The sequence below is a fragment of the Engystomops pustulosus genome, chromosome 5 (assembly GCF_040894005.1).
Source record: "Engystomops pustulosus chromosome 5, aEngPut4.maternal, whole genome shotgun sequence".
Taxonomy (NCBI): domain Eukaryota; kingdom Metazoa; phylum Chordata; class Amphibia; order Anura; family Leptodactylidae; genus Engystomops; species Engystomops pustulosus.
The window spans coordinates 32,021,848-32,049,774 of record NC_092415.1 but is presented as its reverse complement, the minus strand read 5'-3'; the positions used below and the strand labels follow the sequence as shown (position 1 = coordinate 32,049,774).

At 42.1% G+C, this 27,927-nt stretch overlaps 3 protein-coding genes and 1 long non-coding RNA gene across 7 annotated transcripts in view; 2 read left to right on the top strand and 2 right to left on the bottom strand.

Annotated features, from left to right (window-relative positions):
• The window catches only part of TMEM67 (transmembrane protein 67), a 48,534-nt gene extending 37,640 nt beyond the window's left edge, over positions 1 to 10,894 (bottom strand). The window contains exon 1 of one of the 2 annotated variants that reach the window (XM_072151543.1): positions 10,762 to 10,894. The gene's annotated coding sequence lies outside the window, so the exon portion shown is untranslated. Of the gene's footprint in view, positions 1 to 144; positions 287 to 10,761 lie in introns of those variants that run through there. The other variant, XM_072151544.1, reaches the window with a different exon arrangement.
• Positions 275 to 6,065, top strand: LOC140132596 (uncharacterized). The gene is made up of 3 exons (XR_011855679.1): positions 275 to 399; positions 489 to 704; positions 5,931 to 6,065. It is a non-coding gene; the product is annotated as an uncharacterized lncRNA (long non-coding RNA).
• Positions 3,474 to 18,307, bottom strand: LOC140132593 (RNA-binding protein 12B-like). Its single transcript, XM_072151545.1, has 3 exons — positions 18,028 to 18,307; positions 14,775 to 14,826; positions 3,474 to 10,905 (listed from the first exon to the last, which is right to left on the bottom strand). Exon 3 carries the CDS (start codon positions 10,880 to 10,882, stop codon positions 8,501 to 8,503), a length of 2,382 nt encoding a protein of 793 aa, XP_072007646.1. The 5' UTR covers positions 10,883 to 10,905; positions 14,775 to 14,826; positions 18,028 to 18,307; the 3' UTR covers positions 3,474 to 8,500.
• RBM12B (RNA binding motif protein 12B) lies at positions 17,947 to 27,927 on the top strand. 3 transcript variants are annotated; one of them, XM_072151548.1, is made up of 3 exons: positions 17,947 to 18,237; positions 21,216 to 21,249; positions 21,488 to 27,927. In XM_072151548.1, exon 3 carries the CDS (start codon positions 21,514 to 21,516, stop codon positions 23,398 to 23,400), a length of 1,887 nt encoding a protein of 628 aa, XP_072007649.1. In that variant the 5' UTR covers positions 17,947 to 18,237; positions 21,216 to 21,249; positions 21,488 to 21,513; the 3' UTR covers positions 23,401 to 27,927. The 3 variants fall into 3 exon arrangements, with proteins under 3 accessions (XP_072007649.1, XP_072007648.1, XP_072007647.1); XM_072151547.1 differs by lacking the exon at positions 17,947 to 18,237 and adding an exon at positions 18,345 to 18,462; XM_072151546.1 differs by lacking the exon at positions 17,947 to 18,237 and adding an exon at positions 18,351 to 18,505.

Sequence of the window (27,927 nt, the reverse complement as noted above, 5' to 3'; positions counted from 1 at the left end):
AACAGCACCTGGTACTGGTTTTGTAGAGATTTCCTGTGACAGCAGCAATGATGAGGTGAAGGATTATAACAAAACACCACATATTCCCTGGTAAAGAAGCACTCCGGCGATTCTTCTTTAGAGATAGTTACGTATAGTACTTACCTTCACTACCATTGTTATGTGTATTCTTTCCGCTTTGTTTTTTCCCCTGCAGATTTCGATTCAAGAAGTCAGTCGCCATTTATCCTGAACAACTTCCCGGACGATGAGCTGCTCCGCAGATCGGTCGTCTATGTTGGAACACGTCCGCTCCAGTTCCTCCCGATGTCTCAGGCGTCTCCTCCGTCCAGGCTCTGCTCCTCTGCTGTAAAACAAATCACCAGCAAAAGACAGAGCCCCCTTGTCTCCACGCCCACAGTAAGGAAGTAAAAATCTGCCGGAGTGCTTCATTTTTCATCAATAATATTGTCACCATGTGGTTTACACTTACCTTCGGTCCACAACAGCAGGGGCATCCATATCTCTCCAGCAGTGACCAGGAAAGGCCTCCTCAGGGTTAGGCTTGGTCGACCACTTACCTGACAGCTTCTCCGTCCCTCCAGACTTCACAGATGGTTAATATTCTGATATCCAGTGAGCAGGAATGTTGTCGGCAGAGTCCATCCCGCGCAGGTGTAATCTCCGCTGTATATCATCCTCAGTTCTTTCACCTTGAGGTCCAGGTATGTACATATGACACACACACTAAACAATGGGAAGAATTCTCGTCTTGGGTGGTATTGCTAGATTTATATTTTTGAGTTCCTTCGCAAAAAAAACAGACTTTACTGCCCATCAATTAAATGTAGGGATTTTAACTTTCACCATGTACATGATTCTACAAGTACAGGCGGTCCCCTACTTAAGGACACCCGACTTACAGACAACCCATCGTTACAGACAGACCCCTCTGACATCTGGTGAAGCTCTCTGAATGCTTTACTAAAGGCCCTGATTGCAATGATCAGCTGTAAGGTGTCTGTAATGAAGCTTTATTGATAATCCTTGGTCCCATTACAGCAAAAAATGTTTAAACTCCAATTGTCACTGGGGCCAAAATTATTTTGTCTGGATCTACAATTATAAAATATACAGTTGTTTCGACTTACATACAAATTCAACTTGTGAAGAAACCTCCGGACCCTATCTTGTACGTAACCCGAGGCCTGTAGTAGAATTATCAGATGGCCAGGGCTCAGGGACATGGCAGAGTCTGTACATGGAATAGGGATGGTGTATGACATCTACTTTCAGAAGGGGGGGGGGGGGGTGTCCCTATATTCTTCCTGGTATATAAAGACTGGATTACACATGTGTTGCTTTCCATTTAATCCACAAACATCAAACGAGTCTCCCTAGATTTTTACCACATACAGTGGGTACGGAAAGTATTCAAAACACTTTAAATTTAATTAAATATTTGACTCTGAAATCTAAAAAGTTTTTGCACATTAAATGTACACTCTGTTCCCCATCTTGACAGAAACCGCCCCCAGAAAATGTAGATATTTTTGCCAATTTATTAAAAAAAGAAAAAACAAAATATCACATGGTTAGAAGTATTCAGACCCTTTGCTGTGACATCAACATGCTGTCCATTTCCTTCTGATCATCCTTGAGATGGTTTTACTCCTTCATTGGAGTCCAGCTGTGTTTAATTAAACTGACTGGACTCGATTAGGAAAGGCACACACCTGTCTATATAAGAACTCAGTTTATGTCAGAGCACATGACCATCACGAGATCTAAGGAACTGCCCAAGACAGAATTGTGGCAAGGCACAGATATGGCCAAGGTTACAAAAGAACCTATGCAGCACTCAAGGTTCTTAAGAGCACAGTGGCCTCCATAATCCTTAAATGGAATAAGTTTGGGATGACCAGAACTCTTCCTCGATCTGGCTGTCCAGCCCAACTAAGGAAACATGGGAGAAGAGCCTTGGAGAGAGGTAAACAACCCCAAGATCACCATGGCTAAGCTCCAGAGATGCAGAAGGGAGATGGGAGAAAGTTTTATGGCAGAGTCTGCTGATGGAAGCCTCTCCTCAGTGCAAGACATATGAAAGCCGCATACAGTTTACAAAACACATGAAGGACTCCCAGACTATGATAAGATTCTCTGGTCTGAAGAGATAAGGATTGAACTTTTTGGTGTTAATTCTAAGCGGTATGTGTGGAGAAAACCAGGCGCTGCTCATCACCTGCCAAATACAATCCCAGCAGTGACACATGGTGGGGGTAGCATCAGGCTATGGGGGCAGGGACCGGACCACTGGGTGTAATGGAAGGAAAGATGAATGCGGCCAAGTACAGAGATATCCTGGATGAGAACCTCTTCCAGATGCTCTGGGCCTCAGACTGGGCTGAACCTTCCAACAAGACAATGACCCTAAGCACACAGCTAAAATAACAAAGCAGAGGCTACAGAACATCTGACTATTCCCGCCCGGCTCAGCCAGAGCCCGGACCTAAACACAATTAAAGGGGTATTCTCTCATCTGGGCACTCACATTCAGTTTCACTAATCTGCCATATATAAACATTTCTTCAATTGGATGTTATTAAAAAAAAAAAAATGTTCCTGTGTGAAGATAATTTCTCATAAATGTAGCCATATGGTCCCTGAGAAACAAGATGGTTTCCTCGGATACGACCACGTCACACTCTGGCAGCAGTGGCCAGACATGCGCTATAGAGTCCTGCCGGACCTCCTGGATTCAGCGATCATTACCACAGGACGGCTGTGGGACCTGCAGTAACTCCCAGACATTTCATAAGCAAAAACTTTTTGTTTATTTGTGCAATCTCTCGGGCAGAGGTGGCCGTATCCAAGGAAGCCATCTCGTTTCTAAGGGACCAAATCACTACATTTATGAGAAATTATCTTCACACAGGAACATTTTTTTTAATAACATCCAATTGAAGAAATGTTTATATATGGCAGATTTATCAAACTGAATGTGAATGCCCAGATGATAATACCCCTTTAAGCATCTCTGGAGAGACTGGAAAATGTCTTCTACAAACGTTCACCATCCAACCTGAGGGAACTGGAAAGGATCCACAAGGAAGAGGCAGAGGATCCCCAAATCCAGGGGTGAAAAACTGCATCATTCCCAAAACAACTCCTGGCTGTACCAGCCCCAAAGCTGCTTCTACTCAACACTGAGCAAAGGGACTGAATAATTATGACCATGTGATATTTCAGTTTTTCTACATTTCTGTTTTTTTCTCTGTGAAGATGGGGCAGAGTGCACATTACTGAGCAAATAAATTTATTTATTTTTTTGATCTCACAAATTGGCTGCAATGAAACAAACTGTGAAAAATGTAAAAGGGGTCCGAATGCTTTCCGTACGGCCAGACCCTGAAGCTCCACCAAGGTATCACTACATTTGGCATTATTGGAAACATCGCACACCTAGTCAAGGAGAGTCTTTGTAACAAGTCAAGTGAATTGAATGCACAGATTTTATTGAAGAGAATAATGTCAGTAAGTGAGATAAATATAAAGCAGTAGGACAGCGGCATCCATCGTATGATCCCACGTTCACCGTAGCTCCATCTGGTCTCAAGTCTTGCAATCCGGGATCAGCAACATGTCCTGGTGTGAGGTCCAAATCTCATCCATGAAACGTTTGGGCAGTGAAAATGAGTAGTGCCTCACTTTACACATGCTACACAAATAGTCCATGGAGTGAAGCAAATCACTTTCAAGACGCCCTCCAATTCTTAAAGGGAACCTGTCACAAGCTTTTACTCCGCTAACCTACCAGCCCCATCAGGAAAGGTATAAAATATTCTTTCTAGCATTGCTTCTCCATGTTAAAACTCAGCGCTTCACCTATAAAAAAAATGAGCTGGGAAGAGTCCCCTTTTGTCAGAGAGGAGTCACTTTTAGAGGCTAAAGGATAAGTGTCACTTCAGATTTCCCTATGGTATCTAGAACCATGGTCTCAGTGTCATTGTAAGGGTGTGGTGCAACAGAACCAGAGATATGGTTCTGTATGGGAATTGGATCTCTGGCTTTGTAGCTCACGAGTAGCTTCTCTGCCCATTTTTACACGACTTTGGAGGGGATTAGTTTTAGGCAAAGAGGTGAGATTTCACATAAAGGAGGACATTCTAGAAAGGACATGTCATACCCCTGAGGAGGCTAGTTGTAGGGTCTTAAAGCTTCCTTATCACTTCCCCTTGAGCAATTCCAAAAAGATCCACTGCGGAAATCCAAGGCCGACTCGGTTTTCTGCTGTGGATGTTCAGCTGTTCTGCAAATCAGTGCGACTATTAGCATCATAAAATGCAACTTTTCAGCGCAGAATATGCGGGTAGAAGGAACAGGCTCATTCTACTTGCAGCCTCCGGAGGAGGAATGATGGCAGATGTGAGGAGGATTTTGGAGTAGAATATGCAGTTATATGGAGATCATGCAAATTGCCCACGGAATATCTTTCTACACAACATAAAAGCTCAACGTCTTTCTTTTTGTCTCCTACTTTTAATAAAAGCTGTCACTGGGGTCTATGGCAATTATCCTGCATTTATAGCTCTGTTCATAGTTCCTGTAAAGGTCAGTGGGGGTCAAGTGTTTCACTACCTGATAAGTGGCGACATTGTGCTGGTAATTTATCCTACAACTACAGGCGGTCCCCTACTTAAGAACACTCGACTTACATACGACCCCTAGTTACAAACGGACCTCTGGATATTGGTAATTTACTGTACTTTAGTCCTAGGCTACAATGATCAGCTGTAACAGTTATCACAGGTGTCTGTAATGAAGCTTTAGTGTTACTCCTGATTCTTATGACAATCCAACATTTTTAAAATCCAATTGTCACCGAGACCAAAAAAGTTCTGGCTGGGATTACAATGATAAAATATACAGTTCCGACTTACATACAAACTCAACTTAAGAACAAACCTACAGACCCTATCTTGTACGTAACCCGGGGACTGCCTGTACTCAACACCTTTTTATCTTTTTGCTAGAAAGGCTATTTGATGGCTTCCCTACAAGGGGTGTTCCAGTACCAATCCTATATTAAATATTCTAGTTTAACATTCCCATTTCAACCAGTAATGGATATTGTTTGAATGTAGAAAAGTTATACAAGTTTCCAATATACTTTCTGTATCAATTCCTCACGGTTTTCTAGATCTCTGCTTGCTGTCATTCTATAGAAAGCTTCTATGTCTACTTCCAGTGGAGAGGTGCACGGCTCGTTATATCACACAGCTCTAATTACTCTGATATAATGAGCCGCGCACCTGTGTGACCATGGTCAGATTTCTGTCTATTGGAAGTTAACATAGTAGCTTTCTATAGAAGGACAGCAAGCAGAGATCCAAAAAACTGGGAGGAATTGATACAGAAAAGTGGATTGGAAAATTACATTTTTTATTAAACAAACAACATTAATTTGCCAAAGTGGGAACACCCCTTTAAATATTGCTAACCTGCTGCTCTAGTTAAAGGGTATTGCAGTGAAATCACGGAATGTGGCTAGGATCGGATCCTTTAACAACCGATCCTATTTAGGCCTTAAAGGATCCCTTCACCTCAATTTAAGATGTCATGACCTACCCCCTACCAATCTAATGACCTAACTTTGTTATGTTCTCATCAAATTCAAAACAGCTTTTTTCAATTGAACCATTTAGTGGGCCATTAATTGATTAAAAGGGCATCTACCTTCAGTTTCACCTTTGACGGGGTTAATTTAGTTCTGAAAGTCAGTAAAATTATGGAGATACCAAATATATGCAGGTTGTTCTTCATGGTTTTCACTACTTTTGCTGTCACATTTTGGGAGTTATTACTTTTATATATATATTTTCATTAGTAGAGTTAGATCTTGTTTTTTTTTGCATGATGGGTCGAATTATTAATTGTTTTTTATATTTCAGTTTAGATGAACATCCCAGCTATAGTAGCAAACCCTAATGTACATATATACGAGTTTGGATTCAGGCGTTACAAGTTCTCTGGGATGTACATACTACTACTTCTACTACTACTTCTTCTTCTCAAACCAATGAATTTAAAGGACAATTAAATATTTAAAGGAAATCACCTTTATTTTTATAAATTCACCTAAAATTATTTAATATCATTTTCTAAATATTCTATCACTTTGGGGTTACAGCTTTGTCTCCCCCATAACAGCCTACAACCAAATCCGGTGTTTTCTGATGCAGCAGATCCTTCCATCTTACCCCGGCTTATTCATATTATACATGTAGGGGCAGATGATGGGAAACATGTATTTGGTCTGTAGTTTGTTATCACAGAGACAAAGTTACTATTTCATAGACCTGAAACCATGTTCTGCACATTGGCCATGGTCCCCAAACTGAAGACACCTCGGTGACATAAGTCCTGCTGTATGGATGAAACTCATCAATGCAAGTTTGGGTCAGACATGGCCAACATACGGAGCGCATTTCCCGTGTTTCATGGTTACATACGTGAGCTTCGAAGCCATGCGAGGACATCCGTGGATAATTTCATGTCCCCTACACAGATACTAATACTGCAGATATAATGCTCCACAAGGCTGCCATCCCCCCTGATATTTGTCCTCCGTAGCACCCAGCCGGAGTAACATACACCAACAGGCTACAGACTCTTTATACCCGAGGGTCCTTGGAAATCTTCACTCACCAATCTCTCCTTTCTATAGTAGCTGGGGACCCCCTTCCCATATACACAGGTATAACATAAGGCTGCTGCTGCTTCCCTATAGGCCCTGATTTGTCCTAGCAGACAAGTGTCTGGACCCTTCTTACTTCCCTGCTGGAATTTTAGCCTGTATTCACCTTGCAAATACATGTGATAAGAGGTCTACTGATTTTACTAAACTCTTACAGGTCATAAGAAATGTTGGGACCTCCACCAATCACAAGAATGGGCTGCCCCCCCCCGTTGGCCATGCATCTTGTCGCTCCATAAAGTATCTATGGGAGTGTCATAAAATTTCTGAGCATGGAGCTCTCTTATATCCGGCACTACGATACACACCGACTGGAGCGGCAGGACACATGACCGACTAGTTGAGTACTAGGTGATAATAGGCTCCACGTTCTTGTGATAGGTAGGACCCCGCCAATCTAATTCCCCTGTAATCAGGAGATAACATACTACAGTAGGACACCCTCTGAAGAGATGTTTCCTAAGATACATAACACAGAACACTTTCAGTCACGTGTATTTATACTTGCAGATGGCGATGACAGATACACAACAATTTACAAGCCTTTTAGGAATGTATTTTCTGTAAAGCGGGTAAAGTATACACAAAATTAACTCTTGACAACAGACAAAAAAGCGGGGCAGCTATTCCCACCACTTGGGTGGTTCCTATTGATGTGATCCGGTGGTCACCTATGGGTAGTCTGCATGCAAATGCTATAGATCAGTGTCCAAAAACTGCCATAACTGCGGATCTGGCGAGATTCTTTTTATTTTTTTTTGCCCCGTTTTGTAAATCAGCCTCAGTCACTAGAAAATACATTTTAAAGCTCTGACAACACTAAATTATATGCAGAAAATAAGCATCAAGAATCTGTTAATATCTATCAAACTATCAGTTACCGGTCCCTGGATATTAGATCTGAACAATTATGGACGTCTTGTCTTTTACAAAGTCATCAGAAAAGCCATTTTAACTCCAACTGCGGGTAAAGTCCGACCAAAACTACACTGGATAATGGATTTCTCTGATTTTATGCGTAGCTTAAAGGGGTTGTACCAAGTCTCTATGTGAGTATCTAATCTGTGGATAGGGGATAACAACCTGATCAGCGAGTCAGACTGCTGCGACGCCACCGGTCATGAGAACGTGACCCCAGTCTTTATATCACTAATGGGTGACAAGAATAAGAACGCAGATTCCGGACTAAATAGAACCTAGTAACTTGCTTGGGTCTCCCCCATCTAACTTTTCCATGCCCATCCTTCTCTTTCCCACTGTCTCCTATGGGTCCCACACCCAATGTTTGTATGGTTGACCCTATGTTGGGGTCTTACTTTCTCACAAAAACTGAAAATTTTCCGATAAATACAGTTAAAAAAAAAAAAAAAAAAAAAAAAAAAATCAATTACAGGCAATAGTTGAGCGCTAATTTCCGACATTGAAAGGAGTGGCAGGACACTTGCTCGACTTGCCACTCTACCAATTAGTAAGATCAGGACCCCCGCTCTCTGGATCACTGGAGGTCCGAGCAGTCAATTACCCACCAATAAGCTAGTTATCCCCTATTCTCTACATAGAAAATAACATGAAAATGTAATACAACCCCTTTAATATAATCAACAACAAATAGTCGGAAAAAAAAAAATCTTTGCGTTCCAACAGCAAACATATTTTAACAAATAAGTGGATTTACCAAACAACAAAGCTAAATTATAAGCAACATAATTAACATTGGAGAATAACTGAAGGCAAAGACTTACCAAAAAAAAACTGTACCAGAACTCAAAATAAACTGAGGAACACCTGCTTAAGGCCCACTTCTTTCTTGTTAAGGGCATTAATGGCAGACACGGCTGCTGAATAATTGAGCATGCGCACAGTGGCTACGCCTTTTTCAATATTTTTGAGATTTACAGCGCTCACTTTGTAGTCACGGAAAAAGTCTAAGATTTCGGCAGCCGTGACAGAAGCTGGCAAGTTCCTGATGAAGAGTAAAGTAACTTCACTTTTCTTTGTCCCTTGACCTTCTCCAATCGGTTCTTCAATGACATTTTCCTCATCAACACCATCATTGGCCTCATCCCGGCCAACGTCAGTGACCTCGTCCACGCCGACAACACTGGCGCCAACATCGTTGCCATCTTCCACGCCAACATCATCGGAATTTTCCATGCCAACATCATTGGCATCTTCCACGCCAACACCACTGGTGCCAACATCATTGGCATCTTCCACGCCAACTCCACTGGTGCCAACATCATTGGCATCTCCCACACCAACACCACCGGCAACTTCATTGGCATCTCCCACATCAACACCACCGGCAACTTCATTGGCATCTCCCACACCAACATCATCGGTCTTGTCGGCAACGACATTAATGGCCCCATCGGCGCCAACATCATTGGGCTTGTCCACGCCAACATTATTAGCCTCGTCAACACATTCCTCTTTGGGTTCACTCTGAATCAAAGGCTCTGCCTCTACAACATCCGATTCTGGTGTGGGTTTTGCTTCATCATTGGGGACACTTTCTGAATCAGTTTGCATCTCTACCTCTTTGGGGTCCTGTTTTGGAGCATCTACATTGATTTGCACTGTTGGGTCCTCTGTATTACAATCCATATCAGGTATTATATCGGCAGTAAAATCGGGAATGTCATCCGCCTCAGTAACAACGGGGTCTTCTACCTTATTTTCCTCCTGTAACGCCTTCTTTTGTACCTCGGTAATGCGGCTCAAGAGGATTTTAATTCCCAGATAGGTTTGATTATTTTTTTCTTCAGCTTTAGACGCCTCTTTTTCATCTGCAAATTTCACCAAAGCTTCCCCAAGTCCAACTCCTTTATTGTCCTGTAATAGAATAATGTTCTCCTCCTTTACCGTTTGCTCAGGGAAGAATTTCTGGATGTCCGCTTTAGTGACATCGAATGCAAAGTTACGCAGATAAAGGTACTTTCGTTCTTTTGAGGAGGGGTCTTTTGAGGAACGGTCTCTCGAAGAGTGATCCTTTGAGGAATGGTCTTTCGAAGAGCGATCTTTGGAGGAGCGGTCTTTTGAGGAGCGTCTTGGAGAGTCTTTCTCAGCTGAGCCCTCTTTACAAACTCTGTCTTTCATACGTTTAATTAAGTCATTCATTTTCCCTTTGCTGATGGGCAAAATGGTGACAGTATGCCCCTTTAGGACCTCCCTGTCCAAGTCCAGCGCTCTTTTATAATCCTTATCTGTAGTGAACTTGGCAAAAGCTTCTCTAGTTCTTTTACCGTTTTTGTCAACTAGGAATGTAATATGAGAGTCTTCCATGTCAAGGTCAAAAAAGAACTTCTTGATATCCTTCTTCTCAACGCTGTTACTCATATTAATAAGATGTACAAAGTATTCCCGTATATAAGGTGACCTACGTCTTCGTCTGTATGATGGGGACCTGGACCGTGATCTCGACCGTGATCTGGACCTGCTCCGGCGCCTGTGATACCGAGAATAGCGTGGAGGAGACCGAATGTAACGTGGAGGTGACCGAATATAACGTGGAGGTGACCGAGATGGAGACCGCATCCTTAAGCCATGTCCTCCACCGTTTTTGATCCATTCTGCTTCATTAGAAAGCTTAAGTGTCACTGGTGAACCACAGATGGCAATATTATTAAGTTTCAGCCCTTCATTAGCATCTGAAGCTCTTCCAAACTTGACAATGGCATTTCCGTTTCGAAGACCGTTTATAAATTTCAAAAACATGACATCTTCTACAAGAAGTCCCTTAAAAAACTCTCGGATTTCCACTTTGGTGACTTTGATTGGCATCCCATGCATGTAGATATATGAAAAACTTCCGGCATATCTTTTTTCAAGGGCTCTTCTAGCCTCTGGGTTATACGAAGCAGATGTAGCTGGATTTAGACTTAGCTGGTATACCTCCAATGCACGTCTCATTTCCTCTTCACTGCTGTACGTTAGACGGACAAATGTGTCCTTAAGAACACGGCCAGATAGGCTCAAAGCATAGCGGGAATCTTCAAATGTTCCAAATACAATAAAAGCCTCACCGTATGGTCCGCCAGTGATGTACACACCTCCTCTGGGAATATTCAATCCGAGGAAGAATTGGCGGATATCAAAAGAATCCGCTGTAGGAGGGAGACCCTGCAGCCGGACAATTAGCGACATTTTTGGGTCAAATGCAAAGATACCTGCAAACAGCAGAGAAAAAGAAAAAAAAGTGTATAATGCATGGAATTTTCTTGGAATAGGTAGAATAAAAACTGTATCAGGAGATACTTTGGTATATAAGCGTCATCGGCAAAGCCCCATTACATTACTACGACAAACGACTGCAGACTGACTGCTTTGCAAAATTGCTGAGGCCATCACATGCCCCCATCCATAATCCACAAAACTTCTACATGCAATACACATAAGGCAGCTGGTAAATCTGCAGCAATTTCTGAAACTATAGAGCAATTTTCCACATTGAAATCTTTCTTATGTACAGAGCTGTGCGAGGGATTGTATGCTGCGTAACAAATTGTACTTCATCGTGACGGTATTTATTACTCCATGTACTGGGAATCGCGTGGTCCGGCGTATTCACCGGCCTATGGCAAGCAGGGATGGTCCGGGAAGGAAGCACTGCCTTGGACCGCCCCCTCATGAATACGCTGGACCTCTGTGAACCGAGTCTGGCGTTCTTAGGCTATGGCGCTACAGTGCCTGCTAGCTTTATCGAAGGTTGCCGATACAGCTAGCAATGTAACACTAGGATCCGCTTACTTTAGTAGTGCATTATTTCTGTCAACCTTGGGTGACAGGTTTAATGTGGTGAAACTGGGGTAAACATGCAGCTTTTTGTGGAATCCCCTGAGGCGGTGATCAGTTGCTATGACAGCCCCGGGGTCTTTGTTAGGGCGCGGTCACATGTGGCGTTTTTGAGTCCTTTGTAAAAACACCATATACTGCAATACAGTAGTATTGCAGTATATGGTAGGAAAGATCAGACGATCTAGGGTTAAGGAATTTGAATTAAAAAAAAATATGTATATTAAAAATTCAAATCCATCCCCTTTCCCTAGAACTGATATAAAACTAAATAAACAGTAAAAATCAAACATGTTCGGCATTGCCGCGTTCCAAAATGCCCGATCTATCAAAGAATAAAAAACGGTTATTGCCAGTGAACCACATAATAAAAAATAGAGCCTGGTCCTTGCATAATCCTCAAAATAGTAGCAGTGAAATCATCTTGCAAAAAAAAAGTCAAAAGTCAGTTTTTAAAGTCAGAAAACGGGGAAACAATTTTTTTTTCGTACACATTCGTTTTAATTTGTGAAAATATATTAAAACACAATAAAACCTATAAAAATTTGGCATTACCGTGATCTTACTGAACCAAAGAGTATAGTAGAAATATTCGCAGAAATATGGCGAAAGTTGCAAAAATTGGGGCTACAAGAAAATGCTTTTTTTCAGCCACATTTGGCATGTAATAATAATGTCATTGAGAAGTAAAATTTGTTATGCAGAAAATAAGACCTCATACAGCTCTGTATGGGGAAAAAAAATATGAAAAAGCTATAGATTTAAAAACTTTTGCCCAACTCTGCACTAAGAAAAAATAAGCAATTCTCTAATTTACTATAATTCGCCATCGGCAGGTGTGAAGCATCTAGCAGAGGTTTTACTTTGCCCCCCATCCACCCCACCCCCCCAGCCCGACTAATCTCCATTTGCCAGACTTTTTGGTTGCCATGTGAAACCGTATAGTACAGCTAGATGACAGGGGGCTTCTTGAGATGGTCTGTAGGACTTGTAGTGATGTCACTCGCATGTGACTCATCACATGCTTCAGGCCGGCCAATTACAAGCAAACTGTCGTGCATCATTTGAAAATACTTAGTTTGAAGCAAAGGACCTGTAGTGATGTCACAAGTATGCGAAACATCACATGCTTCAGATCGGCCAATTACAAACAAACGAAAGTTCTCCTCTTCTGGCTTCAGTAGGGTGAACTGATGTCACAACCAGGAAGTGCCACCCACATCGGAATGAGCTGAATCTGAATCTAATGTTAAATATACTAGATATATCTCAGACTGGGAAGAAGCCAGCAGTATGATACAGGTATCATTGGAATGGTTATCAAAAACTCTGTCCAGCTGCGATAATACTATTTATTGTCAGTAACTTTACAGTTATGCGGTAAGGGGTAATATTTTGATAGATTGGGACTTTGGGGATGCACTGATACCCAACACATTTACTATTTTTTTTTTTTTATATCAGTTCTAGGGAAAGTGAGGCGATTTGACCATTTAGTAAGAAAACTATTTTTTGGGCCTCCTAGGGACTCCAAGCTGTCATGGGAATGTATTATCGCTCTTCAATGATGTTGCCGGTCCAGGCCAATATAAGTTCACAGGGTCATCATACACAATGAGTACCAATATGCAGCAACCAACCCGATTGTATAGAGAGGGCTCAGCCCATGAGCCCTCTCTATCCTCCCTAAACCCCTTCACGATTGCCATAGGTATGTATATTTGCAAATGTAATGGCAGTGGCCAACTTATAATGGCCACATCTCCTGAACCCTGGCACCCAGAAACACAATCAAGGTGTCATATTAAACATGATATCTGGTTGTGTATGGATATTCACAGAAAGTTACATAAGGCACCAGAATTTTGTTTCTAGGTGCCAGGGTTCAGGAAATAAGGGCGTTTGAAGTGACCTGTCAGCTGAAAGCAGGAAAGACATTCACTTTTCCGAAGCACACGCACCCTCTGCATCTGTAGCTGCACCTGGGAAATGGTGAGGCTGTACAAATTTATAACATATTTTAGTAAAAGTTTATTCATTTTATTAAAAATACTTTAAATTGGAAAAACGATTAAACAGCTTATCACATTTGTAGCCAATTTTCCCGCAAATTCTATTAATAAAAAAATATGCAATTAATAAAATTTGCATATGCGAGACCACCACGCCACTCACTTCCTCACAGTTAAACAGGAAGGCTATAGCATCATTCACCTGTTCTTGTGATAAGTAGAGGTTCCACCAGTCAGACACTCAGCATTACGCATCTCCTATGATAATGGGAAAACCCATCGAACCCCTTGCAGCAAACCGAAATAACAGATGATTGGCATGCAGCAAGGGGGGCACTCCCTCTTGGTTGTGACTGTCATTCCTAGCAACATAATTTTTCCTGACAGGCTACATTCACACTGCCGTTGCCTGCCATACTGTAGCATGGCGGGCACACGGCAGTGCCGGGGAGAGGAGGAGCGCGAGTGTGTCACTCAACCCCGCCCCTCTCCTTAGGAATATATGGCGGACATGTCCCATCTTTCAATGGGGTGTGGAGCGGTAAGGTTCTGTACTGTAACTTTCCCGTTGGGCGCCGTGTGCCCATTGCCGCCTATGGGGGACGTAAATCGGCTGTATATACGTCCCCTATACGGCAGTGTGAATAGTGCTGAATATACTAGGAATTCCCAAACCCCCTAGGTTAAAGTAACCTAAGTGGTCTAAGACAAAAAAAAAAAAAAACCCTAATTGTTCAAATCACCCCCATTTCCCTAAAACTTATATAAAAATAAACAAACAATGAAAAACCATAAATATGTTAGGGATCGCCACGTCCCAAAAGTCCTGATCTATCAATAGATGAAGACGGTTATGCCCGGTGGCAGAGGTCACACAGGTGCCTGGCTAGTTATATCAAAGAGCTGTCTGATATAACGAGCCATGCACCTGTGTGACATCACAGGACCAAGGATATAACAAGCCGTGTAATTCCAAAGATTTTATACCAACAATCAGACTTAAAGGTTGGGAAATATTTTCCCCCTAATAGGGTTGCATAAAATCCAACTCTGAGGTTTTTGTCAGCATTATGGGTAAAACTTGAGCCTATATTTAACCTTATCTTCTAGGTTACATTACCAAGATAAAAAAAAAAACAATAAAGCTCCCATGTCACATACAAACAATTACTCAGCTGCTGCAGTTTTTATCCTTTTCTAGATAAGAAGATACAAGCCAACAAATCTCTTACCTGTACAATATCTCTGACAGCCAGTTGCTAGTTATAACGTCTGCGTTAATACCTGCAAGCAAAGAAAAATTAGAAGGGTGAATCACTAAAACATTACTAAATAGCTGAAAAAAAAAAAAACAACCACTACTACAGATATGAACACCTTCAATTCAAATTCCATTCCCGATGGATTATTTTACATCACTGTATAGAAGAGGACCTGTGTACACTGGTTTTTTTGTTGACTCTTGTACATTTGTGAAAAACTTGGCTTATACTCGAGTATTTACAGTAATTTGTGGTAGAGATAATAAACACACAACCCCTGTCAACGCTCCTATGTACAAAACTGGTAGCTATATATCTGTTATCTGAATAAATATCCTCCGACTCAAGCAGGTTCTGTGACACCCACATCGGGTGGCTGAACCTGGATGTCGGGTCCGCTCATCTCTATTCCCTCCTCCTCACTTGCTTCTCTCTAAAATGCTCCACTCTCTCTAAAATGCTCCACTCTCTCTAAAATGCTCCACTTTATGCCGATTTCTGCGTACAGCTACATAAACTCTGAGTTACATGCAGGTCTTCACGAGGAGAGGATCGATATCCCTGCTCTGACTGCAGCAGCCTGCCAAATGCATCAGTTTCTGGCCGATACTGGAGGCGAGAAAGAAGCGTTTCTTAATTCAATGCCTGGGCTCCACACTGCTCAGTGCTCCTTCAGCAGAGGGAAGGCTCATGCGTATTAATACACACAACACTTTATTCGATAGGTGTAAACTCGCCGTTTCAAGTGTTATTGTGACCCATAATGGAGTCCGTTAGAGGGGTTGGCCACTATTACAAGAGTTTACAGGGGCAAGTCTCTAGGCCTGGAGAACTTTCCCTGCAGTCCTGAGGCAGGTTACACACCAGCAGGAGGACTTGGGACTTCTTGCGAGTCCTGCTGGTTTCCAGTGGATCAAGGAGGCCGTGCAGTCATTGCTATATTCACAATAGAACATCCAAATGTCCCACCCAATAGGGGGTATATAGACAGCAATGGGTGCAAGGTCCTCTGATCAAATAGCCCACAGGCCCTTGGGCGTCACATGATCCGTGGCCTGCAGAGAAAGTTAATCCGGGTAACTACAAATAGGTGACCCTATTATGGCCTTCTATTTACCCTGGTAAAGTTTTATATTAGTGGCCAAACCCTTCAAAGTTCCACCAAACCTTCAGTCATTCTGGAGGAAAAGCAGGAAGGTGTGAACATGGCTCATATATATTTTGCTAGACCATCTATAGTTTATGGGAACTCTAGGTCTAGACATCAGGTATGGGGGAGGGGGGAGTTAAAATAACATAGGATTTAAAGGGAACCTACCACCACAAATCTACCTATAAAGGTAGATCGGGTGGTAGGTGGATCAATGGGACATGAGGATAGCCCTGCGCGCCCTCGCCCGGCGATCCTGCTGTCTGCGCAGAAGAGCAGGCCCGCGCCTGTTTCGGAGCAGTGACGGATGGTGAGTAGGAGGGGAAAAGAGGCTACCGGGGCGTGGAGTAGCCGCCTCGTGTAACAAAAGTGTGGGGACGTGAGGATTAGCCCTTAAAAGGGCTATCCTCACGTCCCATTGATCCACCTACCACCCAATCTGCCTTTATAGGTAGATTTGTGGTGGTAGGTTCCCTTTAAACTTATTGAACCTCTCTCCTGAGGGAAGTCAAGGCCTTGTCAGGAGTGTAGCTGCCAATTCCTCTCCCTCCTCACTAGAACATATTCACGAATAGCCAAGTGCTGGTGCTGAAGGGTCATCTATGACTGGCTTAGGCGCTGTTAGGGTGCGCCCACACGTTTCAGTTTTTCAGATGCAATTTTTTATGCCAAAACCAGGAGTTGAGCGAAAATAGAGTAAGAGTAACGCTTTTTAATGATGATCCTCACTCATTAAGATCCATACCTGCTGTTGGCTTCAAAAAGATGCACCCTCATATCATGTGTCTGATTTTTGCACCACAAAGAATGTGTGAAATGAAGCTCCAACACATGGGGGCTCATTTACTAAGGGTCGCACTGCTCACTTTCAGACTGTGCGCCTTTTTCGGGGATTACACGGCTTGGACAGGTATTTAACAAGTGTCTGCACTGGGATTTTGACGCACGCAATCCTTTTTTTTTTTTGGTGCAGCTCCATGTGACAACTTAGGGGCCATGGCTTCAGACGATCCGACTGATTCGCACTGAGTGCAGGATTTTACTTTCAAATTGTGTCGCAATACAATGCACTTACATGCACCAGTAAAAAGAAGGTGAACTCTGTCGGTTCTGAGCGGGGAAGCGACACATGCAGGATATCGGGCGCACGATCTTAGTGAATCGCGGCACAGTGCATTATCGTTGGACAATGCACTTTCGGTGAACACCAGCGGCCAGGTAAGTAAATGTGCCCCATGGTCTCTTTATAGCCAATGGACCAATTCTCACATGCAATTTCTTTAGCCCTCATAGAGCTATCTGCACACGTATTGACCAGCGTAAAGAAAAAAAACCTGAACGCAAATCAAGTGCAAAATATGTGCATTTTAATCCTTCTATTTCTTTGGGGTCTTTGTTGTGTGTGATTTACTTGCCGTTTTTTATCTGTGCGTCATCTGAGTCATATGTAATGCAATTATTATGCTGTTTTTAAGCTTTATCTATGATCTGATTTTATGATTTCTACATAAAATCGATACACAGTTTGCAGATTTCCACTTGCCAATAGACCACGTGCACAAAAAAAATCCAAAGCAGAAAAGTGACGCAATCTTTAAATGTTAAACTATTTCCACGCGGAAAAAAATGCATCTACACGGCTTTATCCAAGTCATATTCACTTTACTAGCATTGTAACCCCCTGCAGAAATGTCTGCAAAAAATCTATGAAGAAAAACTGTATATAATAAGCCCCTTTAGCCTACATATTTCTGTTATCTGACCCGTACAAGGCTGCAAAAGACAAAAAAATAGTGTCTATAGCTGCAATGTGCGCTATGAATGCATTTCTCCAGGGTGAATCATATTGCACTGAAAACACGTCTGAACAGGGTCCTATGTGACATTCTTCCAGTCACAGAGCAAAGCTAGGTTATATTTCTCTATACCCCACATTTTCCATCGTACAAGACAATGGCTGAGCGCAGCATTGCGGTCACCAGGCCCCGAGCCGGATACCACAGCTTCGTCCTGTCACACAACCGCCAATACCACTGAAGATGGAACTAGCAACAACTACACAGCAATACCTACCATAGATGTCACAACCCGGGGCCGAAAACCGAGCGAACGCCGAAGGTCCACCGTACCCCACGGATAACTGCTAGAAAGATGGCGGAGGCAGACGAGTGCACAACTGCGCATGCGCTGTAGCTTGAGTTCCGCTTAGAAGAAAAAAAAAAGACACGACGCCAATGAATTTAGTGAAACCGCGACAGAAGTAAGAAGCGACGCTTTGTAAATGTAAGGATTGTATAGTTCTACATGGAAAAAAATGAACGGTAACGTAGTGTAGTAACCGAAAAAATGTCTGCCTCCGGGCCAGCGACGGTTATTCGGTGCACGTTGATGACGTCAGCGGCGCCTCAAGGCGGAGGGTCCTAGGCGTTCTGAGGGCGCAAACGCCATTTTGGAACGTACTAGAAATCGTGTTTTGAGAGACGAGGGAATACGGGAGTTTGAGATTCGGTAAATACGGACTGAGCTTTGGACTCGGTTCTCCGAGGCAGAGGTATTAGATGCACGGGTTTTTGGCGCCATCTTCCTGTTATTGTGAGGGGACTGTGGTGATAGTTACTCGGGCGTCACTGTGTGTGACTGGTGTATGAGGGGATGTCGTCTCCTATTGGACAGTTAGAGTCCATGACAGGCGTGGAGTTGCTGGGACTAGTAGTTCTCTGAGTATATGAGGTGACTGAATTATTGCCCTATGATCAGGACAGGGACGCGCTATATTCATAGTATGGCGGCTACGTATCTCTGAGCGCAGTACACAGATCATATTTATAAAAATGTAATGCCGAAAGTTCTGTACATTCTCGTTTTAACCCCTTTCCGGACATGGTTTCCAAGAGCGATTACTTTTGGTATTGTATTTCTAATTTCTGGGGTTTGTTTCCCATAATGCATTGAAAAAAAATTGGGAAATTTGCCTCTACCCTTGGCACCCTTGGGCGTGCGTTTTTGGTCTGTTTTAACCGTGCGTTTTCATTCCGTTTTAAAAAAAAAGTGTACGTTTTTAAAACTCATCCGATTTTACACGTTTACCATGCGTTTGGCTGCTTAGAACCTGATGTTCTTAATAGATCAACAGGTTCTAAGCAGCCAATTGCATGGTAAACGGTCAAAAAGGGATGCGTTTTTTAACGGACTGAAAACACATGTTTAAAAACGGACCAAAAACGCCACGTATGGCATCACCCTTAGACCTTATTACCCCATTCACTGATACGTGCCCCATACTCTATTGTATTGGCCACTTTTTTTTTTAAAAGGGGTATTCGCAGGGGTGTTCTTATACTCAGGATAATAAAATTACAAATTCTCTAATTCACTGTAATTAACAAAAATCCAGCATTTCACTGGTATAATTCGAACCTGTCTCTATCAGTCCTGATGTATACAATTTCAGTTGCCCCTGGATCCGACCCTAAATCTTCTGCCTTCAGGGTCGACAGACATCTCGTCTGACTCTACGGAGCTGAGCTGTTCTCTGTCTCTAGCCCTAACAATTGCATTCCAGGACGAGCTCACACACACTTCCTGTCGGCAAATATCACCGTGTGAGGAAAGCTACAAGTTGCAGGCAGATAAGCTCTTTATCCGGGGAGGGAGACACAGCTGATCTGATGTGTGTGTGGCAGAGCAGAGATGTAGCTCACGGATCTCATCTTTGATCTGTCTCATCTCTCTTTCTATGTGTCAGATACTAGTGGAATGTCAGAAACCAGATGAAAGTGTATATAAACCTTTTACCCTGATAATCTAACCACATTGTCCAAGCACCCAGATTACCTCACATAAAACCAGCATTGTGCAGGGCACCTCCTACTTCCCAGTGATCTGCCATTATAGAGTAAGTTCCATTTTCATAATTTTGCAAATGAGCTTCTCATTGCACTGGTGATGGCTTTATCTGTTGGTTTAGTAGTAAAAGGACTACAGCACAACGCAGAATCGGGCTTTAATCCACCAATATGCAATGTTCCAACCACCACATAGTCTTTGTCTGGCATGCTTGACGTCAACTCTTTAAATTATGCTAATGTGCTCAGAACTGTAGCTGCACAGGCTATTGGTGTTCTGCTCCCTCAGAACTTATCCTCTCCTTCTGCCTGATGTGACCTCAAACAGTGGGAGTGGGATGGATGTGCGCTTAACAGTGTAACAGACTGTGAAGCTGTAGCAGAAGGCACTTTGGTAATGCCCCCCTCCCCATAGCCTTTCTAAATCTTTAGTATAATTTTAAAAAGATGATTTTTAGAAGGAAGAAGGCCATGAATAACAAATAGATAACAAGCACAATGTCTGGATCTATGAGTAAGTTGTCCCTAGTTTAGCATGATGGATTTTAAAGGTAGATTTCCTTTAAAAAAGAATAAAGTAGATGTATGTCCTAGCCCTTTGATGCTTGTTTGTATAAAAATAAAATGACTTGTTCTGTAGAATGACAGATCTACAGAAACGCTTACACAATGTTCTTTATACTCGTTTTAAAGAGGACCTGTCACCCAATTTATCGTCACTAGGAACTGCTTACTAAATAAGCAGCTCCTAGTGCTCGATCAAACGCTGCAGTGTTAGAGTGATAGCGTTACCGGAAACCTCTGGTAATGCTATCTAACACTGCGGCGGAGTACAATGTTAACATCGGACAGCTCGCAAAGCGGTCCAATGTATTCATGAGGGGGCGGTCCGAGGCGCTGCCTCTTCCCCGGAGCGCCCCGCTCGCTCCATAGGCCGACAGTGACTGCCGCGTGCTAGGCGGCAGTCACCGCCCCTAGCCACGCCCCAACCCCGCCCCCTCATGAATACGTCGGACAGCTTTGCGAGCTGTCCGACAATTACACTGTACCCCGCCGCACTGTTGGATAGCGTTACCGGAGGTTTCCGGTAACGCTATCACTCTAACACTGGGGGGTTTGATCGAGCACTAGGAGCTGCTTACTTTAGTAAGCAGCTCCTAGTGCCGATAAATTGGGTGACAGGTCCTCTTTAACAAGTTATACCTGTTATACCCTTTAACCAGTTCAAGTCCGTTCATAAAACCTGTTACCTGACCAAACAAACAGGGGCTGATTTAACAGGTAGCGATAAGTAGGTTTGTTAAAAGAAGGCTCTGTCTTACATAAACGCTAAATGAATACATAGGATAGGCCATTTTTTTTTTAATTGACATCCAAGAAAACTTGTACTTATATGTATATCTTTTTATTTTACAGTTAAATTCCCAAAAGAGCTTCATAATTTATACAGGTAAGGAGGGGTAGACTCATCCATGTGAAGGCTGAAATGTCAATGGTTGCTGCTCACGGCATGAAGCTTTAAATCTCTTATGTCCCCCTTCCTTTTGACCCTCTTAATACATTTGTGTTCTGTAAGATCTTTATGCCAATTTTGTATATTCTGCGCAGGTCACTTGCCGTATTATAAATGTGTACATCGCATGTTAGACAAAGTATTTACAATTACTATTGTGCGCTTTTGTTTTCAGGTGACTGATTCTTTCAGACCCTAACAATGGCTGTAGTGATCCGCTTACAGGGGCTTCCTGTTGATGCTGGTTCGGTTGAAATTCGGCATTTCTTTACTGGTTTGCAAATTCCTGATGGAGGAGTGCATATTATTGGTGGAAAACTTGGTAAAGCATTCATCATTTTTGCCACGGATGAAGATGCCAGGCGTGCAATGAGTCGATCCGGAGGGATCATTAAGGGCTCAGAGATTCTGCTTTTTCTCAGCAGTAGGACAGAAATGCAGATTACTCTAGAAGCAAGCCGAAAACCAAACAAGAATCCAAAGCATCCAGCTGTACCTCCGTCCGGTGAAACAAATCATCCAGGAACCATGAAGAAAGGAGCAAATCCAAGCAAATTTGAGAAAAAGAATTATGATACTAATTTTGATAACAGTACGGCAAAACATCGGGAGGCATACGAGAAAAGGGAAGTAAATGCTCCCAATGATGACCTATATTTATTTTTATACGGGCTACCATACAATGTGACGGAGGAAGAGATCAGGCGGTTTTTCAAAGACCTAGATGTTGCTGATATCCTTTTTACTGTGCGACCAAATGGTGTTAAGAATGGAAATGGTATGGTAAGATTTGGAAGTGTGAAGGATGCTGAGGCTGCTATGGCTTTTCACAATGAATATATAGGGTCTAGGTTTATATCTCTTTCGAAAACCACTGAAGAAAATTGGGTGAAGGCTGGAGGCAAGATTGGGGATACTTATACCAAACAACCCCGGAAACGAACAAGGTCCAGATCACCAATGAACCAACAGTTTTATGTCCATCTGAAGAACTTATCATATGGAGTGGAAAAGAATGATATTAGGCACTTTTTCGCAGCGCCGGATATGGCAGACTCCCAAATCAAGTTTCTGCTTGATAAGCATAACAACAGAACAAGGGACGGCTTTATCATGTTAAAAAGTGAATGGCAATATGAAAAATGTCTTGCTTTAAGCAAAAGCAACTTAAAGGGTCGGCCAGTGGTCATTCTCCCTATTGCCCGGAAGGCAATGTTGGAATTAATTGAATCCTACGAAACTCAAACCCCACCAAAACAAGAGCATGGATATGAAGATTATTCAAGAAGAGAGCCATCTAATCAAAAGAGATGTATATACGTAAGGAATTTTCCCTTCGATGTGAATAAAGGTGAGGTTCAGAAGTTCTTCAGTGGGTTTTCTGTGCACGAAGATGATATTTTCCTGCTGTTTGATAACAAAGGTGTTGGATTAGGAGAAGCCTTGGTAAGATTCCCATCTGAAGATCAAGCTTTGATCGCCGAAGGTTTAAATCGGCAAATGTTTTTGGGGACTGAAGTCCTTTTGAGGCGTATTACTGATGAACAGATGAAAGAGTTTGGTGCTTTCATTGATACTCCTGTTGAGCCACCTATGGTATGTTCACCAAGGTATAGAAACGACTACATAAAAGTGCCACTACCCGAAGCCCATGATAGGCCTTATGCAGTGCCTGAATACGATCATCGGGAGTACAGAGACTCCCCAGAGAGGCTATATGACCCTTATCAGATGGAGTATGGCGGCAGGGATGAACATTTTGGCGGCTACGAGATGGAAAATAATCACGTTGAATATGATCATTCATTCCAGGATCCTAACCTAAGCTTTGGGAACAGGGCGGCAGGAGCAATTATACGCATGAAGAACCTACCATATACTATTACCAGTGAAGAAATTCTAGACTTTTTCTATGGCTATAACGTAATTCCTGATTCTGTAGATATCAAATTTAATCGAAAAGGAATGGCCACAGGACATGCTACAATCTGCAGCGGTAACTACGAAGAAGCGATGGCTGCTGTGAATGAGCTCAATGAAAGACCCATGGGAACACGAAAAATTATTCTGACCTTGACTAAGATCTGAAGGGAGTAGACAGACTTGGTTTTACACAACTTTTTACCACTGTATGGCCTGATTGATTGAATGACAGACTCTTTTTTTTTTCAACAACGGTTTAAATTTTTTTTTTTTTTTTGCTCTGAAAGTCTTTGACCTTTTTCATTTTTGGTCAAAAGGAAAAACGAAAGTTAGATTTTAGTTTTTTGACCACATTCCACATGTTGTCTTCAGTTCTGCTTATTCATTGTTATGTGGATTAAAGTGTTAACCTATAATCGCGCAAGTATGTCTGGGAATTTATTTAGCATTTTCTGAATGCACCATTCTATATATAGGTGTATACATTTCTTCGGTTGAAATTCTTTGCTTTTAAAGCTGAGACGGAGATCTGTTTTTTTTTTTTCCTTTGGTATTGCTTAGAGCCAGTTTACCAGTAACCATTAGCTAGCTTTCATAAAGGTTTAGGACATTGGATATTGAGTGTAAAATTGCTGCGGCCTACAGATGATGGTACATTGGTGTTCTGTGATATTGACGTGTGCGTAGCTGCAGGAAGAAGGGTTCTTTGACTTTTTGTTGTGATGGTTACCTATATTTTGGGGCCTTCACTTGTGTTTTAGGTAAGTTACTTTAATAGATTAATGCATTTTTTTCCTTTAAGCTTTTGGAGAGTCAAAAAATTAGGTTTTTAGCTCAAGCCTAAATGAGAGCACTATCACGTCCTCTGTTGCTCTATGCTGTGATACTGTTGGGAATTAATATGGAAACTTGGTGTATCCTGTGAAATCAAGGAATTTCAGAATTTCTGCGAGCCTTGATGTTGTCAGAAGTTATTTCATCCAAAGCTCGGTGAATATGTACAAATCTTGGGCACTGTTTTTCAGATGGAAAATAAGTTATAAGTTCGACAGCAGCTTCTGAAGAAAAGACAGTGTTTTAATTTTCTGGGGAATTCTTTCAAATTGTATTTTCTTTGACTAATATGGTGTTGGCATTACCATTCCTGTTGTGAAACCAGTATTGTGATCAAGATCCTTAGGTGGCATCTTATTTGCATTGTAATGAAGTGAAAATATAATCATTTTGGCAACTTTTAAGATGGAAAATGGTGGTCATTGTGTAATTATTCTATACAGGATATCATTCCACTTCTTTGAGGGCAGTTACTGTAGTGAACAATCCATGTACAGTAGAGTCCAGTTATTCAGATCCAGACCTGATTCATCATAATTGCGTTTTGGAAAAAAAAAGACAATACTTGGTACAATTAAAGAAATCCAACCATGCTTTCGGAAGTAAAACCTCGTTCCTTGGTGAAAACTTGGTTTTCGGCAACCGAGAAATAATCTTAAAAACTAGCGGAAGGTGTACGTTGCAGCACACTTTTGCATTAGCTTATGAAGGAGATACAACTTTCTGATTTGGTTTGGCCACTGTGCGCTAGGTAATCATCAACTTTATTCAGGTCATTTCCTGGATGGTCAACGATTATGCGATTGGTCCACATTTAGATGTTTAGTGGCTAGTTAATTGGGTAAATTTACCTTGTGTGAACTTGTCAATGGAAACCTGGTTCTCTCCATTATAATGCCTCGAAAAACGCTGCATACCGTTCAGTTGCTACATCAAGTGGCATCAGTATGGATGGCTGCTGAATTATAATCTTAAAGCAAGAGTAAGGTTGTGTTTTTTTTTTGTTGTTGTTTTTATTTTAACCAGCAACGGTAGTTTGTTGGAAAAATAATTGGAACGCAATTTTCTCCGGCAGACGGAGAAAATCATCTTTAATCTGGATGTAAGGTAAACAGACTCTGGTATACCCGAAAGTAGGAGGGTGAAAAGTGGTCTATAATCGGATGGTACATAAGGATGTGATCAATACAAAAATAAAATCTGAATTAAGCGGTTACGATAGACATCACATGGATAAGAGCATCTACCAGAATGTACTCATTTTGGAAGCCGGTCTGTTTGTTTTTGAATACCAGACTCCCCCCATCTGAATGCATCACTACCTGGTCTTGCCAGATCACTCCCCTTACGGAATGATTGGAGCAGGTTATTTGCTGTGATGCTAAAGCCAAATCAAGATCACAAACTTGCATCAGTCAGTCAGGTCCCGTGTAGGTCCCCAGTGTGTGTGGCCAAAACATCTCTGACCCATAGAGGCATGGGCTCCGTTTTTTTTACCAAGTGGGGCCTCCATGGATCTGACTTGTTTTCTCTTGAGCACATCCCGCAGATCCTCGACTAAATCTGGATAACCTTACGGTAAAATCTACGCCTCAATCTATTTTGTTAGCCAAAGCTTTCCTGGCCTGTTTTTGCACTATGACACTTGTCCTGCTGAAAGAGAATTTTCAGGACTTACAATGCCCTTACAAAGTGGTCTACGATGTCTGCAACAATATTTAGGTAGGTTTTGCCTACGTCCAACTACCGTCTTTCATTGTATACGTGTCCATTTTAGGCACTTTTGCCGGTGAACAGGGGTCAGCTGGGGGCATTAAATTTACAGACATTAGAGCTACAGTAGCTATTCTGTGGATCTTTGTTCTCCAAGTGAACTGAAGAGTTGTGGACACCCATGACTTTGAAAACCATAAAGAGCAGCAATCATTGGAGCAATTTTTTTTGGATAGGCACTAACTATGAAAACACATCACAAGACCCGATGTTTGGGATATGCATCTTGAAGTCACTTAGGTCCTTCTGCTTGCCCATTTCTTATTTGTTGTTTTTCTCCACTTTGATTACCATAGAGCTACTTTCTTTTCCTGCACATTCTGCACAATAGGTATTACATAAACCATAAGCATCTCCACAAATGTGATTCATGCTTGGGTTACGAGGATTAGCAAACAATGTCCTTTCTAGTCGGTATTTGGCTCCTATAACGGACACAAGAACGGGGAGTGTATGGTAATGTATACGTACACACGGATGGAGAATATCCAAGTATCCCAAAAGAAGAGCTGTGATAACTAATATGGATACACAACATTTGAGACTTCTGAAAGGTGATACTGACCTCCAGCCTCCTCTAGTTTGTTCACTTCAGTGTTTCCTTGGAATATTTAAATATCTTTTTAGTATTCTAAACTCTACATGTCCCCTGTAAGGAAATTCTTACATTTCTTATCTGACGGCCAGGTCCTAACTTTCAGATTTTTAATAGGGTTGACCACTCCTGTACACAAAGTGTCCCATGTGCCTCTACTAAATGTAGCTAATTTCTGAATGTTCATTAAGTGGTACACCAGTCCTGCTACTTACTTCTGCACTGTGTGCAGACACGGATACATATACAGAGATGTGTGTAATAGAAGAGACCCCTTTAATACTTAAACGGGTTTGTCCTGCCAGAGGAGCTGGTACTTAAGAAACGGTGGAGAGTGTTTGGCCCCAGCCACCAGACACCTAGAGGTCGGAGTCTTCTTTCCTATCCTGTGAATAAGGGAATAGTGGTCAGGGGGAAAGCCTCTATAAAAAGCCAGGCTAAAAGTGGAAGCTGCTGCTCCTAAATTACGAATGGTGCTAGACAAACCATGGGGCATTGATTACATCAAAGGCTTGACTCCATAAAATGATCTAGTAATTGTTATCATAGACATTCTTGACTTATGGTGATAAAATGATAAAGCACAACTCTCTGCAACATCTTGAATGGCGCACATGCTTTTCGTATGGTGCTGGTGCTCGGTAGTTCCCTCTTATACCTGCCACTTCAAGTGGTAGGTTTCCTTTAAACATTAAAGGGAAAGTGAATGGATTACCTTGTTACTTATGTAAATGAGTTGTAGGAGCAGAGCTATTGGCATAATTTTACTTCTTTGTGCCCCTAACCTTGCTCCTCCATTCTGTTCTTCATCCTGGAAAAACACTGGTCACTGTATTGTAAATCCTGCACATGCAAAGTGTTCATGGATGGACTTGCTTTTCCGAGGCTTCACTTTGTAGAAAAAGCTGTGGCTTCCAGTACTTTTCACTATGTCGACACACTCCCTGCTAACAGGTACGTCTGCGTGTGAAGATAAGTGATGATGTTATCTTACTCCCAGGTTAGACGCTCAGACTGTGCATGCACATAATAAAGATTGATGTCAACGTATTGATGAGGAGGACTAATTAGTGAGCATGCACAAGCTTTTGGCTGTCTGCACACAGTAAAGGCCAGTCGGTCAACAACAAAAGGGACATTGCAACCTGTCTCATCTGTAATGAATCTACTGATTATCATATAACACAAGATATGTTAAAGACTGCTTGTAAAAGGACCCCATGGCCCATGACACACTTGAATGGCACCGTGGTTGCAAGCCATAGCTGTATTTAAGGTAATTAATTGGGTGGCTACAGCTTCCCTTTAAACCATCTGAAATCATAAGTTTTGTTTAACTTAAAGATCTGAAACCTGATTGCACACACACATTGGGGTTATTTCTGAAGACTGGTGTGTTGTTCACCAGTCTCAAAGGGGTTTTCCCACAAAGCAAGTTAGACCCTATACACAGGTATCCTTAGTGACGAACCCACGTGAATCACAAGGAG

Excerpts from the sequence above, each read along its gene's own strand:
- LOC140132593 (XM_072151545.1), bottom strand. The coding sequence starts at position 10,882 with ATGTCGCTAATTGTCCGGCTGCAGGGTCTCCCTCCTACAGCGGATTCT.
- RBM12B (XM_072151548.1), top strand. The coding sequence starts at position 21,514 with ATGGCTGTAGTGATCCGCTTACAGGGGCTTCCTGTTGATGCTGGTTCG.